Genomic DNA, 22913 nt, shown 5'->3' on the forward strand with positions numbered 1-22913 from the left:
CGCCGACTTCCATCGTGTATCAAAGTGTAGCAACAGGCGATTAAATGCACATAGTATTTGCGACTATTAACATAGTAGGATTATCTTTTTTAAATCGCAGTGAACTGCAAAACAACGGTGGTTCATTTGTGTTACGCATTAGAGCTGCAGGATTCATGTTGGATCTTGAACGTGGAGTTTTATATTTCTCTCATGTATTTCTAAAACTGCCATCCATTGTAGCTTTTATTAAACTATATTCATGTATACACGTCACCTGTTATCGATGAATTAAATAAGAGATCTTTATATTTATAACACCTGTAAATTAAATTTCTATTAACACCGACATTATTGTTACAAATAATACTCATGAAATGCTTTTGAGATGAACGAATTACATTCATTTACACATAGTGAACAGAAGTTTTAGTATTGAAAAGTAAAATGAATTACTTGAAAAGTAATTTAAAGTAAAACGATCATACTTTTAACACAAAATAAAACGCAATTTCAGTCAAGTGTGCCAGAAAAAAAGACAAGCCAAGACACAAACGTGGTAAAATATAACCAATTTTATTCTAAATGTAATGAATTGGTAGCACCTTGTCTGTTAGACCTTTGGTCAGATCGGGTTTACAAAATGCGTTTTCTTTGTATTTCTTTCAATACATTTCAACAAATGGTGGCTGTCTAACAAATACTTTTGGTCATCACAACAGGTACATTTTCCTTGTCATCCCACTTGTCACCATGCAGCCAATAATTGCATTGGGCACCAAACAGAATTCAGGTCGCGAGAGTCCCAAAGCCAACGTCTGTTCAAATGAATGTCCAACAAGAAGAAGAAGAATGATTGCATGACTGAAAACTGGATTTGAGTTTGAGCTCCAAAGTCCACTAACTTGGACAGTGAAGGTGATTAGGCACAGATCGAGAGCGGGACACAACAGATTGCAGTACAACATGTCAAACTTTTCAACATAAGAACCATTTGGCAAATAAATACAGCAACTTACACACTTCAAAAAGAGGTGAATTTTAAATTTCAAGTGTTGCAGAGCAAGTACCTCGGCCACGTGGCTTCACACCTGCTCTCGACAGTGTTTTTTTTTCACGGCCAGCATGACGCGTCACCCTGCGCAGGCCAACAAATCTCTTCTCAGGCAGAACACCGTTCACGATTGGGATCACAAAGGCACACCTTTTCCTTTCCACTTGGTCGAACATAGATCAATTACTTTCACATCACAACCAACACGACGACCGATATATTCCAGTGTGTTTGCTTCATACAGATCATTGCAGAGCGTTTTATCAAAGGTATTTTTTTTTGCGTGACGAAACAGATGTTGATTCCACTTGTTTTGCTGCTCATTCACAGACCAATATGGTTCATATTTCCAATGCTAAATGCAATTATTGACTGCATTAAGAGGTATGGACTGTGTGTCTGCAGAACTGCATTGCATAGTCGAACTATCTTGGCCATTTAAAAAAATAGATTACGATATTTTAAAAAACTGTATAAAATCTACAAAGGAAAATTTAAAAAAAAAGAGCTGATGTTTTTAGTTGTTCCTTGGAAGGCACATCAGTAAAAACATGTCCAAAGGTCAAGTCAAGAGCAGGGCCAGGCCATTCTGTTTTGGCAGAAGAGACGCTCACTAACTCAGCAGCGCTCTGTGACGGGACACCTCAGCTGGTGCTCCATTTTCCTCCTCCCTTTCACAAGGGAGTTGACAAGATTGTGAGCAGAAGGCCTTCAATTTCCAATCTGAAATATTGTGTCACACCGCAGACACTTGTGTCCTGCAAGCTAACGCACGTGTTAAATGAGTAAATGTAAGTATATAACTGATGCCACTTTGGTTTGAGGGAGCAAAAGTGAAGGTGACTTAATGTCCTCTGAGCTGGTCCAGCCGGGCATAGACATCATCAGCTTGACTTAGTTCCTCAAACACAGGCAGGAGATTGAGAAGCTCCGTATCGTCTACGTCATCGAACCATGAAACCACCGGAACCTGGGCAGGACGATACATTCAAATAAACCAATGAATCAAATCAAAACAAAACAAGTCAATATGAAGGAGAGCGACTGGAGAGTTGCCACGTATACTCACTGCATTGTTTGGATGAAAGATGTAGGAGGCAGGAGAGTTATCGAGGATGAGGGTTTTGTGAAGGTCTCGACCCAAACGGCTCAAGTCTTTAACGTAGCAGCCTTGGTGAAAAACACAAGATTCCCGGAACAAGCGGGCCCGGAACACGCCACACTGATCCAGCAGGTCCGTCACTGGGTCGGCATACTGAGGAGTCCAGAGGGAGAGGGGGTGGGGGGAGGGTGCAGGTGAGGGATGTGCAAAACTACATGGGCAACTTCAACTAATGACACAAGCAAATTCCAAGCAAATGAAATCATCACATTCCACAGGTGACTTTTGGGGGGCGTGTTTACCTTTGCCAGACTGGCTGTAAACAGCACACATTCAAACAGCTCGCCCATCCTCTGCAGGAACTCGTCCACGTACGGCCTCTTCAGCACATACACCTGGAACAAACCACCACACTCGAGAAACTTCGCCGCAATCCCCGCACTCACTCACAAAATGACGGCGTTTCCAACAAAACTGTGAAGTAAGACGCTGAAAGCAAAGCCATGGTGTGTAACAGGCTCCACGACACAGAGGGTCCAGTTGAACGAAGAGGAAATTGAGGGAAATCCTCTGTTGCTCACAGCCACTTCCTGAAACAAGTAATCAAGAATAGGCCGCGACATGGTTAACCAGCCTATCCTGGATTACTTGAACCAGGCGGTGGCCCAGATAGAAACCAGCGCTGGCACTCAGGGTCCCAGGGGTCACATTTCATGGCTCAGGCCCGTTCATGACAACTATAACTGAGCCACGTAACGCCATCGGGTTTTCATGTTTATCAATAACGCTGCCGGCCTTTTAGTCTGATATATTCTGCGTTGTACAGTGCGGTGGAACAAGGTTTGATTCACCATCAGGATTTGGACACACAGTTGCCTTTTGGCTTCTTATTTTCTTTAGTTCTGATTCGTTCCTGAATAAAATCCAAACATAAACGACTGACGCTCCTTCGCCTGACCATGATGGTTCACCATCCCGCCAGCAGAGGGGCCTCTACTGCCACTTCACTTCTGGCTGAACACTCGCAAGGACCCTCCCTCAACAAACAAGGCAGCCCCCTCCCCACCATCCTGACAGTGCCTTACCTGGTGTGTGGTCCCCTCTATCTCGACAGGCACGATGAAGTCTGCGTTGTTAATGGGCTGGAGGGAGAGGAGAGGCAGAATGTTGGCCTTCATGTGAGCCACGAGGAGATGTGTACGTCCACATGGCATTACATAACGGGTGCACCACCACCATAAATATCACAGCAGAGCCAACAGAAACACATATTCATGCTTTCAGGCGTCCAGGCACATGTGTTCATGGACAGGCACAATACAAGTGGAACCAGTAAAAGCTCATTCTTAAAGCTTCCAACTACGATGTTGCTTCACCCATTTATTCCAACACCTTTTTACAATTTAACATGTGCAAACCTTACTTTTTCTGTATAGCTTTACTGTATACCTTTAGTGCTCTATCCAGTCATAGTTATGTGGCACAGTTGACAGTGCCAAACCAGAATAAAAATATAAATACTCTGCAGTCTACAGCCACCCTGTTCAAAATCATAGTTCTGAATCCTCACTGTTCCGATGTTAGTGATGGCTTCACGTTTCACATCTTTCCTTCTCGTGCTGGAATACTTTGCTCAGGTTGGTCTGAGGCGGTGGGCGGCGTCTATTTTTGTCCACAGTTATGTTATCCATACAACAAAAACTCCAGAAATATTACAGTTCCCATCAGTAGTATAATCAAATACAATGATTCATCATTTGTCTCATGACAAATAAAACCAACCAGTCAAGATAACTGAATAACAACCACATTTATGTATAAGCTAAGTGCCACATTGTAAGTGACAAAGCAAAAACACTGAGATGATAAATATGTGCATTCAATTCTTCGAAAAGTCAACCATCAACAGTTCCTGGAATAGACTTAAGTGCATCAACATATGTCCTCAAAACTTGGAAATGCTAACTTAACACAGCTCTCAAACACATAACAAAGATGTATGGCGCTACTTCTCAGAGGGTGGGACTTTCAAATACCTTGAAAGAGCTGTGTACAAGGGTCTCATCCAGGTCTATCACCACGCAGATCTTCCCCTGGTCCTGGAACTTCACCTCAGGCAGGAGACTTGGAAGCTGTGGAAATGCACATTTCTTTCATTCACATCAGCTTCTGTCGCGCATGTACGAGGATCCACATCAATTTGTTGATCAATGTCACTTGCAGGAAATCAGGTCAGAATAATGCTGAGGCCAGAAAAATGAGGGCTGTCTTCAGGACAAGCGATCGGTCACTGGTTTGTTTCATTTCCTCACAGTCTACACTTGAGGATGATCGTAGAATCATTCAGGATAATTTCTGGTCGGAGGTTTCAGATTCATTAATGTTTATATATCAATAGAAACACAGGCCTGTCACTCACTAAACACTCTGCAAATGCAGTGACCTCGACCAAAATATAATTCCACTTCAATTGACGTCAGTCAGATAATAGAGGGCTGGGAACTCATCTTCCTGTTTCCTCCTGCCTCTGGAGCTCTTATCAGGCACAACAGTCTTCAGCAGCAAGTCGCGCCTCGTTTTTAAAGACACTCACACACATGCTGTCTGACTTCTAACCAGGTTTGATGGCTTCTCGCCCTTATCTTCAGAGTGGGATCAACTGTGAATGTGATTCTCTGGTGAGGGCTGATGTGGGAGGCGGTCACTGACAGTCACCTGTTCTCTGGCGAGGAGCTAGCGAGCCTCTAAACTCGGATGGGTTTTGCAATACCTTGACAACTTCTCCATTTTCCTGTGTCTCCAGCAAGGTTTGCTGCGAAGGAGGCGGCGGTAGTGATGGAGATGGTTTGGAGCCATCTTGAGCTTGTAGGCAACAGAAGAGTGCCTTGAAGATGTTACAACTCCGAGGTTGTTTCAGGACAGAGCGGCCCACCTGTCCTGTCAAAGCCAGAACAGATGAGAGACTGTCAAGAGTTGAAGTACTGTCTCACTGAAACACAAACAACTGGACTGAATTAAATACACCACAGAGCACCACAAACACATCTGAAAATATGAGCAAGTGTCCACCTCTCTGTGTTCAGAGACCACAGAGCATGCACAGAAGCAATGTGTTTTCGAGGCGCCTGCCTCTACTGCTGCTGGAAATGGCTGGTGCATGTTATATAATCACAGAGGGCGGGAAAAGCCACACTTTTCAGCACTACATTCAACAGAAAACATTCCAGCCATTTTAAAACGAGCAGCAGTGCTGAACGCCGCTGAAAGCGAGCAGGACCAGCAGTCACCCCTCAGTGATCTGCACGGGGCTCTGGGCGGCCGCCATCGCAGGATAAAAAACACCAAGCTGTGCAGGTCCCCTCAAGTGTGATTCATGTGGGGACTTGCAAACAGATTCATTAGCGGACGGGATGGTCCAAAACAAGCGTCTTAAACTGTGGAGTGAAACGTGCGCCCGCCAACTGTAAGCGCTGAGAGATGAGCGTGCTGAGTTCCTGTTATCTACTGTATTGGCTGTGGCGCTCTGAAGACGTACTGCAGGCACCAGTGTTACACAACTCCATGTCAAAGACACAAAGGACGTTGGGTTTCCATTTGACGACTCTTGGTTATTGGTGCGACGCCATATTCACGTAAACAGAAGTGTTTAACGTGATAGCGTCGACTTCCCACAGGAAGGGAGCATTGGCAGGCTGTGACATAACAAATAAAAACAACTAAACGTCAGATGCACAGCAGAGAAACAGCACGTCTGGCATAATAACTGGGAAAGCGGAAGGTGAAATGAGAGTGTGACTTGTTCAGTAGATCTTCTGAGGCTGAGAAAAACCATGAGAAGAAAATATCTTTGAAACAGCGCTACAATGGGCGTGTGCAGAGGGGTGTGTTTGTGCATTCCGCTGTCAATAGCACTGCACCTGGTATTCCTATATTCCCCGAGCGCCTTTCACCTGGACTTAAAACACTCAACGCGCATTCGTTCTATATCACATGGTGTACATGGATCTATAGTCGAGATGGTCCAGTTTCATGTTTTACTGCCTGCATGTGGTCACAACCTGCTCTCCACCTTCTAGGAGCGAGGTTATGGTTCAGTACCAAACAAGCTGGAACCTGATAGGAACATCAAAAAACACCTCCAATTCCATGAATTTGAGTCGATCAGAAAAAAAACAAAGGTTAATCGAAACTTTCATCCAACAACTTCAGCACAACATTTGTCATTTCAGCTACATGTTGACGTGCTGTGAAATATAAACAGAGAGCAGCCTGGAAAACGTGTGAATAATAGTGAGGTGACATGTTGACTTGTATATGTCACGTCTCCCACTCAGAGTGCGACGCACGATTTAGACATGACATGTCGGTGACCAGAGAAGCATCGTTACCTGCTTTCGGCGACACTTGAACGTCTTCTTTTTGCACTTGGGTGATAACAGAACTTTCCATCTGACAATCACGGAGCCCTCGAAATCCTCAAATCCTGCCCCCCAGCACCGGTGGGCATCCCTCTGACGGCTTCAAGCAGCAGTCGGGTGAACTTGTCATCCGCCTCGGCGCTCGGCGGGTGCGGGCTTCCTCGCCTGGGTCCGCCGTCCTCGTCTTCTCCAGGCCAACTGGACGAGGGCGAAGGCACTTCGGTGTGCGTCCCACCACTTCACCGAACGGCTAGCGCGTTTTCCGAAGGCCCTAGTCGCACAGAACGCCCCCCGCTCACGTCCATACGAAGTCCTCACTTTAGCTCCAACAACATGGAGAATCCAGGCGAGAGAAGGAAAACAACCGAGGAAATGGGGCAAGGGAGGTCGGTTTCAAGCTCCCCCTTTACTACAGATAAACAACATCGCCCGGGAACCCATAAAGCGCGACGGAAACTAATTAAATCCAGCCCTCGGTTAATTATTTTGTAGCAAAAACGACAATACCGAAGAGTATTAAAAATAAAACGCGACTTTAGTTGTTATCGGGCGTTTTGTTGTTCTATGCTACGGACTCGACGGGCACCTTGAAACCGTGCGCACTTCCTGATTGGCCAGTATATTTGAAGGGGCGTGGCCACAGCATTCCTCCCAGTCTTGCACGCTCCACATTCCGGCGCTGCTCCCACAAATGAGATCACTTTGTTTGTTTATGAATCATTTCAAAGCAAATAAACCAACTCCGCTCCACGCCGGCGCTTGGTTTGCAAACAGCGTCACCCTGAAATACACGACCTACCAACGCAACGATCCTGTGGCACCAATAACGTTTCGATCGGTTTGGACTTTGAGAGATTTGGCGACTCAGGTACACACCAAGCGACTGTCAATGTGTCCCCCACCCCAGAAAAAAAGCTATTGTCACACCGTCACCAACCATGGACTAACCGCCAGAACGAGCCCAACTCAAAATCTCCGCCCCTTTGTCAGAATATGAAACCATCAATGACTTTTACTTAATGTAAAATCACTTTAAAGCGACAACGTGTATGATTTGTATATTAATACTTATTATTATTATTTGTATATTATTTTATTATTTGCCATAAGCAAATATTTTAAATCCTGCCCACTGCTGCTTTAAGTTAATAATTATTTTTCATATAAAAGTACTGAGCGCGTTTTTATCTGGAACTCAGCATTGATCAAATTATAAACTTTGAAGTTGATATATCAAGACATGTAACTAATATCAGAAAACACATTAAGAGAAACCCTGTAACCTTCTGGTATCACATCTTATAAGCCACATAAATTGGTGGTCTCTTTACTGTGTTTTCATGTTCTGACAGCTGATCTGATCGAGACATTAAAATTATTCGAACACTCAAAAAGTATGTATTGGAAACTACAATCATGACCAGAACTTTATTCCTTAGTCTCCAATTAAATGGTTCGGTACCAGACTTCACAACAATGTTGAAAAAACATCGGCACATTCAAAGTTTTATTGATTTAATAGTCATGTTGTGTTTTAGAAAGTCAAGTCTGTCATGTTCTTCATGGAATTATTATTATTATTTGAACGTAACTTATGAAGCACTAAAGACACAAATGGTGAAAAGGTATTTAATCATCACATATACAATACATATATAATAACAGTCAAGAGAACAAATGAAATGTAGATCATAAAATTTTCTCCCAATGTGAACTATGATTTATAAAAACAAATGCAATAGATGCAAAACCATGAGCTTGTAATGCACCACAGACATTGAAATATACCTCACAAACACCAGTCATAATCCAACCTACATTCATTTGAAGTTGTTTTTCACCAAAATAAATACTTTTTCTTCTCCTTTTGCTCCCAGGTTTGCACCAGGCATTGCTCAGTGGAACCAAATCCGCAACCTTCTTACTGCACAATGTGGCCCTGTCACATACAAATACAGGGAAAAGTGTCAGAAACATCAGCCTTGTGAGATGCACAACACATAAATTAAAGAACAGAAAGAAAGTTATTGCCACTGGATTCGGAATCAGTGCAACGACTGCCGTCCATCAGTCAAAACAGCCTGTTCAAATACAATTTACAAGGAAGACCGAGATGCACGGTGCAGGTTCCGTGTGCAAACGGATCATTTGCGGTCACAACTTAAATTAGAGCAAATAAAAACAGCGTTTGGTCGGCTTGATAGTGAGCAAATGATGGGCTGATGTTCACATTGCAGTGGCAACAATCCGGTTGAAAAAGTGTCAGAAATATTTCCTGCGACTTACACCCAACTGAAAAACCAGGTCTTGAAACCTGCAACCATCTGAGCCTCGTGTTGGGCCCGGTCTCCATTGTAGGGTCCACAACCATGTGATTTGCTGGAACAGTACCCCCCCCTCCCACCCACCATTCCCAGTCCTGCCCCTGCATGGCCTCTGCTCAAAGTTTCCAGGAAAGGGGCCTAGTGGACAGGCTGTGAGGCCTCGGCAGGGAGACATTGGCTCATTGAGAAAAACAAAAACACCGAAGGGCGGTGAGGAGACTTACATAACTATGCTACATGACAGGAGCCCACAAGAAAAACCCACAACGCAAAGAAAAAAAACCTGTCGTTCGGCCTCTCCTCGTACAAACACCAGGACACTCCAGAACTGGAATTTCACTTCAAGCTGCACCAGGGTTCGCGCAACCTTCGCAGGCCCCACAAACAGCAGTCCCCACCTACGGTAAACAATGACGCCTCGCAAATGTCACGTCACACCACGGGAGAATGTCACCGGAGGTTTGTGCAGTTGCACAGACAGACATGGTTCATTCGTGTCAATCTGATGGTTGAGAAAAGCGGGGCGGGATGTTGACAACTTTTGTGGGAAGCCACTCACAGCTTTTACTGCTCCACTGTGGCCATTGAAGGAACTGTAAGAGGACAGCACGCAAATAATGCATTGTTTTTCAAATGTTCCCCTCTAATAAAACACATCTGGTTTACATTGTTTCATCTGTTGAGCTACTCATTTATTTTCATAAGTCTGCCAGCTCTGCCAAACCCGCCGATGGGCCACTCTTGCGGTTGACTGATCACACACACATTAACACACAGAAAACACGCCAGTACCTGAGAGGACACTTAGGACTCGAACTCTGGCTGCTGCGGAATCAGGATGGTCATGTGGTTCATTCTCCGGGTCGGATCCAAGCGGGACACTCCGAGGGCAATCAAACACAACCACGACTGCAACAGTAAACACAACGGCTTCCACCTTCACCTCCCTTCTTTCCTGAGTGAAGCAGCACGTTGGTACCTACCAAGTAGCCCACGAATGTCAGGTAAGCCAGAGAGAGGAAGGCTGCCAGCACATACAACCACACGCTGGTCAGCGATGTCACATAAACCACCACAAAGTACATGTTGATGGCGCAGACCACCATGATCACCACGCCCCCTCCGATTTTCATCACCCTGCAAACAAAACAGAAGACCCATTTGGATGAAGAAGACAATGCCAACTTCAGTCAGAGTGAAGGCCAACTCACAGTCCATTAGCAAACTCGTTCATGAGCGCTGGTAAACTGGTGAAGGTAAGGATCGGGATGAGAGCAAACGGCAACTGTGAGACAAGGAGAGAAGTGGGGCCACGAGAGTGAAGAACACATCTAGTTAAACACAGGCAAGAGATCAGCAACACTGCTGAGCAGTACGTTTCAAAGACAGAGTCAGAAACTATTCTCTGCCATTGGAAGCAGAACAACTTACAAAACTTGTGACAAAACTTGGGTCAATACAGGCAACAGATTCTCTGTTGCTCATTGGATGAATTTCTGGTGTCATGTAACCATTTCACCTCAGAGATTGGCAGCAATGCTTTTTCCAGCACCTGACAGGTGAATATGTGGCAAACGGGAAACAGTTTCCTCCAAAATTTATTCTTAAACAATGACGATGAATCTAAAATCCTTAAAAAAAAAAAAAATCTAAAAACTTTATGCATGGACGATGAGGGGTGACACAGTAACCTAGCGCTTAGTATAGCTATTTGGCACAAAATCAACTTAAAAATGGAGAAAGTTGCGTCCACATCTGACCTGCATGCTCTGCAACACGTTGAGGAAGTCGTTCATTCCCGTCAGATGCTGCACGTCCTGAAAAATGGCCACCAGCAGGGTGGGTGTGATAGCCAGTGAGCGAGTCAGCAACACCCGAGCGAAGCGTGACCAGCGGAGGTTCAAGAAACCCTGTCATGGACGGCAGAAGCAGACGCAGTCAGGACTGAATTTCACCTCAAGTCGACTCGCAGGCGGAGCGACACAGACCTCCATCACAAACTGGCCCGAGTACGTCCCAGTCATGGTGGAGCTCTGACCTGCAGCCAGGATCCCGATGGCCCAGATGTAGAGAGCTGCCGGGCCGAAGAAACACCCCAGAACTACGCCCTGCTCCAAAATCACAGACATATCTGAGGCGCACACATTGGAGCCGGTGATCAAATGTATAAACCTCACTCTTCTGATATCAAAGGATTCAAAGTTGCATTTCTGCTTCAGCAGTTCAAACCGCCACAATGTTTCTTAGTTCAAAATTGTCATTTTTAAATCACGATTTGAAAAAGTCATGCTGAAGATATGAGTCCATATCCTTTACACAAACAATGTTTTTCTTTTCCTGCAGTTTTGCATTCCAAACATACCACCCAACCCCGACACAAACACGACAGATATCCAGTCAAATACTCCATAAAGCTTTAAATTCTCCAATAGTTGTGGTCAATCATCGCAGGATGAAACAAAATAATCAGGATCAGGATTTAACTCCTCAGTCCTGCTGCAGCCAAGTGATGGACATTGAACATGAAACATGTGACTTGTAGCGTCAAATGTTTTGGTTTAAAATGAATGAATTTGAAATGGAAAACACCTGAGCTCTTTATGACAGACCACGTGCCTTACATAAAGAGACACATGACACACAACGTCCTTGAAGATTCATGATGTGTTGGCTGTTTTTAACGCTGAGGTGAAAGGTTTGTTGAAGGGCTCAGTCATTCAATTCATTGGTAATCCATCCGTGGTCATAACAGCTGTCAGACACTGGCGCCATCTTGTGACGCAACAGGAGACACCCACTCTGGAAAGAAGCGCGGCTGAGTGCACGGAAGCGGAGGAGCGATAAGAGCCAAAACCTGAGTGTTTTTGAGGAAGAAGATCAGGGCTTCTTTTTGTTCTAACCAGGTTCTAGGAGCGATGACCGGCGCTTGTCAGAGGATGAAGGTTCTGACGCCGCTGAGTTAGTGGGCCGTCGGGTCGGCTCAGTGAAGGGTCACACACTTTTCGGGGTTAGTTCTGACCCGCTTCATCCGCCGCGTTAATGGCACACCCCTGTTTTGCTTACTTTGAAAACAACCCGAACCCGTATTTCAACAGAACCCACTTTGTCGATCCATGATCATTTACAGTGCGCATTTATGTATCGCCTCTTTACATCAAAATAACTCACCCCCTTGAAAATGTCCACCTCCAGAGTCTGGTTGTTCAAAGGAAACAAATCCAAATGATGAGTCCCGCTCTCATTGCAGACACTGTGCTGGAATTGAACAGAAAAATGAATCTGTGCTCGGCGGAGACGTGGCTGCGCAGCGACACTCACCACCTCTGCATTGGTTCGACCGTAGAAAGCCTCAGCAAACACCGCCACCACAAACACGTTGATGATGAAGGACACGAACAGAGCGATGGCCGACTCCACGAAGAAATACTTGTTGGCGTCGCTGACCTCTTTTTTGTTTGTTCGATTGACATCCCGGGACTGTACAAAGATAAAAAACTGTGGGCGCCAAGTCATGCAGAGGGAAACAAGCGAGGACGAGTGATGACCTTGACCAGAGCAGAGTGGAGGTAGATGTTGTGCGGCATGATGACAGCACCCACGATGCCCACAGCCTGGGTGAGCTGGAGCGGACCGCAGCCTTCGCAGTAGGGTACAAACATTCCAGTCAGCAGCTGGGCCTGGTCCGGACCCACCGTCACGTACTGGAGGGAGAAGTGGAGCAGATCAAATGATGGTCCATGATGGAGGTTCTGCGAGGTGTGAGGTGCTGCTCCCGGACATGTGGCTCCTTATACTGGGGATATTGAAAGTCTCTACCTCATATCCAAACGTGATGGCCATGACTGTGATGAGCAATCCAAAAAACGCTTCCAGCTTTCTGAGACCTGCAGCCAAGCAAAGGTGCCTTTTCCAGGTCAATGCAGCATCACAACAGCAACACACAGCGCGAACATGAACTAAAGAGGGTTCGATCAATGTATAGAACCAGCTCCAAAACGTTGGAGTTCAGCAGTAAAATGTACCACTTTCTCGCAGCATCCATCATCACATCCCTGGTTGACAGGTCCACATACCGTATTTATCCAAGAAGAGGAAGAAGAAAGTGTCCACGATGGTGATGAGCACTCCGCCCCACAACGGGATCCTGTAAGTCGACAGCTTTAAAAGCAGGCCATGCTTGGTGCTGGGGTGAAGCTTGCTGCACTGACCTGCCTGAGGAGAGCAGACTGAAGGCGATGGCGCAGCCGATGACCTCCTGCATGTCCGAGCCGATGATGGCCAGCTCCACCATGATCCACAGGACCACACGAGGAACCTTGGCATGACAAGTCACGGTCAGATCAGCATGTTGATTCTGTGGAGAATTCTCGCAACGATTTCGGACACGTTCTTCTCACAGTGCGATACTGGCGGTGACAGACTTCAGCCAGGTGAAGGCCAGTGACCACCCCGAGGCGCGCCGCCAGCCTCTGCAGCAGGAGGCCGATCACTGTGGCACCCAGAAGGACCCAGAGGAGCTGAGGAGGTGGAGGAGGAGGAGAGCACAGTACAGTTAACTGAACTGTTCGATCCCTTCCATAAAGAGCTTCACAGAATTTACCGCCACACGGAGCGTTACTGAGGACATTTCTACGAACGTGACGAATGAATTTGGCTAAAATCGGTGACATCAACTGTTTTACTAGAGAATAAATGAAACAGAACTTGGCACCAAATTTAGTTCGGAATAGATTTCAGAAGAAACAGACTGTTTTCACTTGTTTATCATTGGATAAATGTCACAGAGAAGGAACCTGCATAACAATATAACTAATAAAATAGAAAGACTTCAGTTATACCAACACAAACAAGCTACTTATTCAGGAGTATTTGACTGCAAAACACCAAGACATCCTGCTCAGTCAGACTGTACTTTGGCCTGATAAGGCCACCGAATGTTCACGTTAAGCAACAACATCATCTCTTCTTCTTATTCACAGTAATTTGCTTATTAATAGTCCATCCGTGTTCCCCATTCTAAAGTGTCACCAACATTACTTGCGCACATCGCAGTCCTAGTATAGTAGTGTAGTGCTCTTGGGAGGATATAAGAGCACTGACATGTTCTATATCTGCAGGCGTCGACTGAACTTTACACTGAATGAAGCCATATGAATTATGAGGCACGGGTGTACGGATGTGGCCACACCTTGAAGCCAGCTTTAGCTCCAGACTGCAGGTCAGATTCGATATTACCAGGGTCCAGGTACGCGATGCTCATCAAAAACCCAGGTCCAGTGAAGGCCCACAGCTTACGGAAACTGAAGCATCTCTGGGACACGGACGAAGATGCCGTGAAACAACGTCAAACAACTGTTGTTATCCTGGAAACAGGAATCACCTCTGACTCGTCCTCTGGTACGTGAATCCTTTGGTCAAAGTAGGAGCCAGAAATGCCGTCATCATCGCTCTGTTTTGGCAGGAAAACCCCAGTTTGTGTGGTCGTGACAACCGCTTTATTCCCCTCAGTAATGTCACCATCTGAAACCAACACAATCACCAAGGTTACAGGCAGAAATGCAGGACGTGGTTTCGGGCTCACAGCTGAGATGGCAGTGGTCAGAGCTACAGGGCACCTTCAACCTTCTCCACCTTTTTCTCAGGGAATACGTCCCAACTCAGTTCCACTTCGCTCAAAAGCAGGATCCAGCCACCCCTTAGAGAAGAGAGGGTTTGAGGTCCACCTCAGCCGACCTCTCCAGACTCCACCTCTTCAACAAGGACCTTATCTCCACACAAGGAGTAGTTGGACTAACACAGTGACCTAATTTAGCCTCCAAGTCATAGGTTATGAGGGAAAAAAAAACATTTTTCCATATCATTCCATCGTGATCTTTCTCAATTTTAAAATGCTAGTTTTTGAAATGGCAACTGTTTTATTCATATTTGACAAACAGCAAAGCAAATTCAATTAATATATGAAATAAAAATACATTTTAAAATATTATACATAGTCACATAAGAAGTATGTAGAACATAAGAACCATCTCCTTCCAGCAAATATAAAGCAGCATCACAGTGCACTCTGGAAATTGGCAACTTGTACTGTGATTTTTGCCTCAGCAGCTAAGTAAAATACAACGAAAAAGACATTACCACAATCCTCAGTTGTCACTCCATTCTGGTCAACAGGGAGTCTGGCAGGGAGAGAGGAGATGCTGATGTTCTCAGGAGGATGTGGGCCTTGGATCAAACACATTACATGACACGATGACACAAGACATGAACACAGGAAAACTGTGAGAAGAACAACATGGGGTTATTCCAGGGCACACTCAGTTAACCAGGCTTTGGATCTGACCAACACATTTGGCGAGAAGTTCTTCTGAGACAACAGACGAGCACAAAGGAAGACTGAAATGTATCAGGGAGAGCACCATAAAACTGCCATTCGTTACATGTGGCGTGACTCAAAACTCATGAACCGCAGATCAAGCAGCTTTTCCACCGGGATGAAAGTTCAGCGCGACTCAGGCGTAATAAGTAACTCAGAGACCGCAGACTCACCTGAGCGCGGAGACGGAAACATCTTCAGAGAAACGACACACGGCTCCAGAAAGTTGGTCGGAATCGTCACATCGCCGCTCCACCATACACGTCACCTCCAGCCGTCTCAGTTCGATCAGAAGCAACTGCGACGGTTCGACATCGTCTCCTGGGATTCATGAAAAGAGGGCGGAGAACCAGATCAGTGTGACAACCTTCTCGCCTTCTGCCAACCTGTCGGGTTTGTTTCGGTCACGTGACTCGGCCTACAGCTTCCTGGAATGTTGCTACATTTCTGGATCAAGGAACAAATTATGATTTCATATTAATGTTTGCTTGTTCCAAGGAATTTAAATACTTCAATCCAATATATATTTTCATTTGGAGTGTGCACTGGAAAACATGTTACAATACTATCCTTTTTTTTTTCTTATAAATTAAATGTTATATTACAACTGTTTTTCCTACCAGTTGATGCATGAACAGACAACCACTACTCTTTTTCTTTTGTCCAAGGGGCCCAATTGTTCTGACGGACATCAAAGTTCAGATCTCCAGAGTGTTCAAAAAACCTCTCATGGAGATCAAGTCCTGTTCTGCCGTCTTCGTCCACTGACCGTCCGCGGCAGCCGACAATAGACGCAACAGTCCACTTGCTAGGAGCTGCTGTTAGACACCATGAAAGTGGCAGTGTGTTGGGTGGAACATGCGAAGGCTCCGTGCAAGCCTGGCCTGGTGTTCAGAATTCCTTTGGAGGCACCAGAGGAACGGCAAGATGACAAGGGCCTCGTGCATCAAAGGTACGTACACACAAATACATGGTGTATGCAATGCAGCTTTTGAGGTCTGAGGAAGAAGAGGGAGGAGAGATGTGGTGGAGGTCTGAGGAAGAAGAGGGAGGAGAGATGAGGTGGAGGTCTGAGGAAGAAGAGGGAGGAGAGATGTGGTGGAGGTCTGAGGAAGAAGAGGGAGGAGAGGTGAGGTGGAGGTCTGAGGAAGAAGAAAGAGGAGAGATGAGGTGGAGGTCTGAGGAAGAAGAGGGAGGAGAGATGTGGTGGAGGTCTGAGGAAGAAGATGGAGGAGAGATGTGGTGGAGGTCTGAGGAAGAAGAGGGAGGAGAGATGTGGTGGAGGTCTGAGGAAGAAGAGGGAGGAGAGGTGAGGTGGAGGTCTGAGGAAGAAGAAGGAGGAGAGATGAGGTGGAGGTCTGAGGAAGAAGAGGGAGGAGAGATGAGGTGGAGGTCTGAGGAAGAAGAGGGAGGAGAGATGAGGTGGAGGTCTGAGGAAGAAGAGGGAGGAGAGATGTGGTGGAGGTCTGAGGAAGAAGAGGGAGGAGAGGTGAGGTGGAGGTCTGAGGAAGAAGAAGGAGGAGAGATGAGGTGGAGGTCTGAGGAAGAAGAGGGAGGAGAGATGAGGTGGAGGTCTGAGGAAGAAGAGGGAGGAGAGATGAGGTGGAGGTCTGAGGAAGAAGAGGGAGGAGAGATGAGGTGGAGGTCTGAGGAAGAAGAGGGAGGAGAGATGAGGTGGAGGTCTGAGGAAGAAGAGGCAGGAGAGATGTGGTAGAGGTCTGAAGAAGAAGAGGGAGGAGAGGTGAGGTGGAGGTCTGAAGAAGAAGAGGGAGGAGAGATGAGGTGGTGGTCTGAGGAAGAAGAGGGAGGAGAGGTGAGGTGGAGGTCTGAGGAAGAAGAGGTGAGGTGGAGGTCTGAGGAAGAAGATGGAGGAGAGATGTGGTGGAGGTCTGAGGAAGAAGAGGGAGGAGAGATGAGGTGGAGGTCTGAGGAAGAAGATGGAGGAGAGATGTGGTGGAGGTCTGAAGAAGAAGAGGGAGGATGAGGTGAGGTGGAGGTCTGAGGAATAAGAGGGAGGAGAGATGTGGTGGAGATCTGAGGAAGAAGAGGGAGGATGAGGTTTGTGTTGCAGCATTCACCTCAATCATTACACACAACAATGTCGTTTCAGACGACCACAATGAAACATTTTGAAAATACACTGAGACACGACGTCAGACGATGAACAGGCCGCGTCTCCGGCCTTGGTGCTGGACATTTTGTCCCACATCATGGTGATGGTTTCACTGCAGCTCCGGCTCTCGGAGGAGGAGGACAGACGTAGGTGTGGCCAGGGCGGCAGCCTCATGACTGACGGCTCAACTAAACCAATGGGAAGCTGCCGCGGGAATTGGAACGTCACACCATCATTGCATGGACCAATGGTGGCGCAGCATCAGCCAAGCGAGAGGCTGCGCGCTATAAGTAGCGGCCGCTCATCCCTCCGTCCGCCATCATCTCTTACATCGACATTAGCAACGTCGGACTGTGAGACTCAGCGACGAGGATCTCTTCAACCTTCTCTTCCAATCGCCAAACCGTCCTAAAATGGTAGGAGCGACAGTGGTTTATAGCACGTAGACACGTGGTGGACTGTGAAATGTGAATTTCGATTCAGAGGAGTTTGGGGGGGAAGTGCGCGGCGTGACCTTCACAGCGCAGTGTGGCCGCTTTGTTGTCAGTTTTGGGCGGAAAGACTCGACTTGGCGGGCAGTCGAAGCGGCGCGTGCTGCAGTCTGAACGATGAATGGCGCGGCCTTGTTCTCAGAAACGGTGACTTGCAGATTCACTGACGCAAGTGAGAACCGGTCGTTTCTGTTGAATCCACTGAATAAACCAGACTTCTCTCATTCTCTGTGAAAAAAGCTGACGCATATAACGTTGGTAAATTACACTGGCTGATGTGGTCTCATCCGTAGTCATCCTAAACCAAGTGCATCTCTTCACACAGGCCACTTTTACGTGTAGTTTCTAGCATCATTAATCCGTCTCACAGCAGGTATTATGCGTATTATCTCGTGACGCCACAGGCTCATTGGGCATCGACCTTTGGAAACCGTTTCAGTGAGGCCACTCTGAAGAGCTTTTTGAGAGTCTTGCTGTCTCATTCCTGTTCATATCCTTTCCTGTCTATAAACGGCGTATTAATACTTGCTTTTTCCTCCCCAGCGCGAGTGCATCTCCGTTCACGTCGGTCAGGCTGGCGTCCAGATTGGCAATGCCTGCTGGGAGCTGTACTGCCTGGAGCATGGCATCCAGCCGGACGGGCAGATGCCCAGCGACAAAACCATCGGAGGAGGAGACGATTCCTTCAACACCTTCTTCAGTGAAACTGGAGCAGGGAAGCACGTGCCCCGGGCTGTTTTCGTGGACCTGGAGCCCACTGTCATCGGTAAATGTTGTGAGATATGTGAGCGTGAGTCCACTGACATTTCACTCAATTGCACTGTTTATTTAATCTGGCAGATGAGGTTCGCACCGGAACGTACCGCCAGCTGTTCCACCCCGAGCAGCTGATCACTGGGAAGGAAGACGCCGCCAACAACTACGCCCGCGGACACTACACCATCGGCAAGGAGCTCATCGATCAGGTGCTCGACAGGATCCGCAAACTGGTGGGTGAATACACAAAAGTGCACGCTCAATCCAGCGTTCTGCTGCAGACTGAACACTCCTCCATCCACAGGCCGACCAGTGCACAGGGCTGCAGGGCTTCCTGGTCTTCCACAGCTTCGGCGGGGGCACCGGCTCCGGCTTCACCTCCTTGCTGATGGAGCGTCTGTCCGTGGACTACGGCAAGAAGTCCAAGCTGGAGTTCTCCATCTACCCGGCGCCCCAGGTGTCCACGGCCGTGGTGGAGCCCTACAACTCCATCCTGACCACCCACACCACCCTGGAGCACTCGGACTGCGCCTTCATGGTGGACAACGAGGCCATCTACGACATCTGCCGTAGGAACCTGGACATCGAGCGTCCCACTTACACCAACCTCAACAGGCTGATCAGTCAGATCGTGTCCTCCATCACGGCTTCCCTTCGCTTCGACGGGGCCCTCAACGTGGACCTGACCGAGTTCCAGACCAACCTGGTGCCCTACCCTCGTATCCACTTCCCTCTGGCCACCTACGCCCCGGTCATCTCGGCGGAGAAGGCCTACCACGAGCAGCTGTCGGTGGCTGAGATCACCAACGCCTGCTTCGAACCGGCCAATCAGATGGTGAAGTGCGACCCGCGTCACGGCAAGTACATGGCCTGCTGCCTGCTCTTCCGTGGCGATGTGGTGCCCAAAGACGTCAACGCCGCCATCGCCACCATCAAGACCAAGCGCACCATCCAGTTCGTGGACTGGTGCCCCACTGGCTTCAAGGTGGGCATCAACTACCAGCCCCCCACTGTGGTCCCTGGTGGAGACCTGGCCAAGGTCCAGAGAGCCGTGTGCATGTTGAGCAACACCACTGCTATCGCAGAGGCCTGGGCTCGACTCGACCACAAGTTTGACCTGATGTACGCCAAGCGCGCCTTCGTCCACTGGTACGTTGGCGAGGGCATGGAGGAGGGAGAGTTCTCCGAGGCCAGGGAGGACATGGCCGCCCTGGAGAAGGATTACGAGGAGGTGGGCGTCGACTCCATCGAGGGGGAAGGTGAAGAGGAAGGAGAGGAATATTAAGCGGTCAACATAAAGCATAAAGCTCAATGCTGTAATGACTCCAGCGTGTCTGGAAGTGCTTGACTAATAAAAACATTCGAATCATCCAAGACTTTTTGTTGTTTTTCATCGCATTATTGGGTAAAAAGAAGCATAATATTGTTCACTGAAAATTGCCACTGAGGGTGTCATGAATCTCATGTAGTGAATAAAAAGGCACTGATGGAAGTTGTAGTTTGAGATCAGCTCTACAAGTAAGAACTCATCCAACAGAAGTTTGCACTGGACGTCTCTGACTATATTACCCTGTAATTCAGTAATAACTCACTCTGTGGAAGAACAGGAATCTGACCTTGATCCACTCAAGTTTGCTATTCATCATCTGGTCTGATGGAGTCCACTTATTGGGCCCTCGAACCAGAGATTTAACAGACAGACAGTATGAAAAATGCGTAGAAAAACAACACATCTCGTCGGAGCGGCGACCATGCTGCTATTCCCACAGACGCCACTTGGGAGCAGTAGTGTCCAACCATTCACCAGCACAGTTCCGCTGTGTCCCCATTCACTGCTGCTGGCCACCTACCGCCGAGTGAGCAGCAGTGGTTTAGCACCCCCTACTGGCCGCCCCCTTCCACTGACGGGCCTTAGACATAATGACTATGATTATTGTTCATAAAGGTCCTTCTTCACCCTTCTCTGCCTGGTCATTAGATCAGCGGCTGCACTCTCCATCCTCTCTGGAAACAAGGTGAATTACAGGATTTTATTTATTTAAAGTTTCTTCAACCCAACGTCTGTTTTTTTTTTGTGTTGGATGGAATATTGGGTTGAGTTTCTTCAGAGTAAGACTTGTTTTGGGCTTCTTTGGCTCATATTTAACCAAAATTCTGAGGCTGTTTCGATCACCATCTCTGCGTTATTTCAGGTATCAACAGGAAAGTTGCCCAATCTTTCCATTATTCATTATGTCGCCCAAATTCTTGGATAGTTTGGGTTGACACTGGATTACTTTTTTGAAAAAAAAAAGTTTTTGAAATAACCCGAACCCTCCAACAAAAAGAGTTTACCAATATTTTCTGACTGACTTGAGTGTTTTGCAGCGCACAGCAGTGGCAGTCAAGGTTTCTGACTTCCCTGCTGGGGATAGTTTTTCAGGAAAGAAGCTGATTTTCGCACTATTTACTCTGGTTGCTTGATTCTCTGCCAATCGATTTGTTTCAAACTTGACTTGAGGGACGTTTTTACACCTGTCAGTCAAGTCTTCGTCGCTGCTCATCCATTCAGTCAGATCAAACGTTGGCTTTCTATTCGTCAGGGGCCACTTCAGCATCCTGTGCAGCAGCACTCCCTCCATCTGCCAAGTGGGAGCTCACGGACCTTGTTTTGAGATGAAGGAAAACAAGCATGTGCACTGCAGGTAAGTCACTCCTGCTCCTTAACAACGAATCTCGCACTTCCTCAAGGTCCAACTCCTTCGCAAGAGCAGGTCTAAAATGTTACTGGCCGGGCAAGTAAGGAGCGAGCACTGGGAGCCAGGCACTCAGGCTTCAGGGAGACGGCACCAGCTTGGATGAGATGGGATCCTGTTGCCCAAGCAACAGCTACACTCCGCTGTGCAGCTCTGTCTGCCAGGATTACACCGGGCCAGAAGAAAAGAAATCCCCTCGCCTGGAGTCAAACAGTTCAGCGCCGAGGCCAAAAAGGGTCGCCGGTGCATGAAGAAATCCTCACTGGGCTTAAACAACAAACAAAGGCTGAGACTCCATCAACAAGGCGGTAAAAATACTGAGTCGAAGGCAGGGACGCCGCGGCCAGATAAGAGGCATGAAATGAGGCTGATAGATGTTAAGTCCACTCTGCAGAAGAATCATCCAGACACTGCTCAAGCTCTCAGGTGAGGAAGCCGCAGCGGGAGGCTGTGTGCATGTCGCTGGATTCCCATAAGCAGATTATGAAAGTGTGCAAACACAACAGGACGCCACCTTCCTCGGGAGCATGAAAGCAGGCTGCGGCAGATTTGCAATGAGGAACGTAAGACAGGAAGCCTCACAAAATATCAAGAGGGGCCACTTGAATTGATCAGAACTCAAGTGATCTGCCGCAGCTTGGGGTCACTGATGTCATCACATGACTTTCATGCGCCATCCCATGGACATCCTCCGTCCCAAGTCACGCTCAGCAGGGAACCACCATACTAAAGGCTGTATTTTTTAGACTCCATCTTTTGTTTTTGTTTTTCATCTGCACAGCGGAGAATGATTTCAAACAGGCATGTCACGCATGTGACAACCCTCAGCTTCACCACTGCTAAAGTAGCGCTAGGTAAGTTGAGAATATTTCTCCGAAAGACCGTGGCGAAACAGCGAAAAAATGTCATCACAGGTGACAATATACACAACGCTGTCCAGCTTATACTTGCAAAGGCAACGCTAGAAGCATCTATCATTCGACACTCCGTCATGCAGCAGTGAGGAGAGGCAGCCATGTTTCAGAATGAAGGGTAAAGTCTGAACATTTACTCATCTGGTGACAACAAACCGTGATCTTTTAGTGATGAGAAATAAATCTGTTAGAGACATCACGAGTCCGTATCCGTCATGTGACCGGCTGGAATTTACAGTTGAGTTCCGCGAGCAACGGACATCAGTCGTTGTGATGTTTCTTACGTGATTCTTCCGTGAAAACACGCTGAAAACCATCATGTTCATCTCATCGTCTCTTGTCTATATATATATATATATATATATATATATATATCCACCATCACTGTCATGTGTTTCAATAAGCAGCAGACAAACAGCGATCAGAGCGTGAGCATCAAAGCGTCCGTTCACACGTTTATTTCCAGTTGACTGCGGACACAGACATCGGAGTTAGAAACTATTCTTCTTCAATCCGTTCCAGAACAATCGCCAGGGATGATGAAATGTGCCGCTGGTCGCGTCTCTCAGCAGCTCCAGAGGACTCAACGGCAGCAGCTACAGACAGAACATGAGATATAACATGTTACACTTGTCCAAACCAGATGGCCCATAA

At 47.1% G+C, this 22913-nt stretch overlaps 3 protein-coding genes across 3 annotated transcripts; 1 reads left to right on the top strand and 2 right to left on the bottom strand.

Moving 5' to 3' along the window:
- Window positions 1-539: 539 nt before the first annotated feature.
- Window positions 540-7135, bottom strand: ctdsp2 (CTD (carboxy-terminal domain, RNA polymerase II, polypeptide A) small phosphatase 2). The gene is made up of 7 exons (XM_053849000.1): window positions 6524-7135; window positions 4906-5072; window positions 4172-4267; window positions 3221-3277; window positions 2438-2530; window positions 2103-2288; window positions 540-2003 (listed from the first exon to the last, which is right to left on the bottom strand). The coding sequence occupies exons 1-7, from the start codon at window positions 6582-6584 to the stop codon at window positions 1878-1880; spliced, it is 786 nt and encodes a 261-aa protein (XP_053704975.1). The 5' UTR covers window positions 6585-7135; the 3' UTR covers window positions 540-1877.
- A 1062-nt stretch (window positions 7136-8197) lies between these two features.
- LOC128749370 (natural resistance-associated macrophage protein 2-like) lies at window positions 8198-15632 on the bottom strand. Its single transcript, XM_053848942.1, has 17 exons — window positions 15424-15632; window positions 15013-15099; window positions 14258-14397; window positions 14066-14188; window positions 13275-13394; window positions 13086-13192; window positions 12951-13021; window positions 12694-12761; window positions 12423-12578; window positions 12196-12354; window positions 12046-12132; window positions 10866-10985; window positions 10638-10787; window positions 10089-10162; window positions 9861-10014; window positions 9670-9786; window positions 8198-8492 (listed from the first exon to the last, which is right to left on the bottom strand). The coding sequence occupies exons 1-16, from the start codon at window positions 15443-15445 to the stop codon at window positions 9682-9684; spliced, it is 1743 nt and encodes a 580-aa protein (XP_053704917.1). The 5' UTR covers window positions 15446-15632; the 3' UTR covers window positions 8198-8492; window positions 9670-9681.
- Window positions 15633-17651: 2019 nt separating this feature from the next.
- Window positions 17652-19979, top strand: LOC128749384 (tubulin alpha-1B chain-like). The gene is made up of 4 exons (XM_053848967.1): window positions 17652-17779; window positions 18398-18620; window positions 18695-18843; window positions 18915-19979. Exons 1-4 carry the CDS (start codon window positions 17777-17779, stop codon window positions 19893-19895), a joined length of 1356 nt encoding a protein of 451 aa, XP_053704942.1. The 5' UTR covers window positions 17652-17776; the 3' UTR covers window positions 19896-19979.
- Window positions 19980-22913: the final 2934 nt, after the last annotated feature.

This window comes from Synchiropus splendidus, chromosome 18 (genome assembly GCF_027744825.2).
Source record: "Synchiropus splendidus isolate RoL2022-P1 chromosome 18, RoL_Sspl_1.0, whole genome shotgun sequence".
Taxonomy (NCBI): domain Eukaryota; kingdom Metazoa; phylum Chordata; class Actinopteri; order Syngnathiformes; family Callionymidae; genus Synchiropus; species Synchiropus splendidus.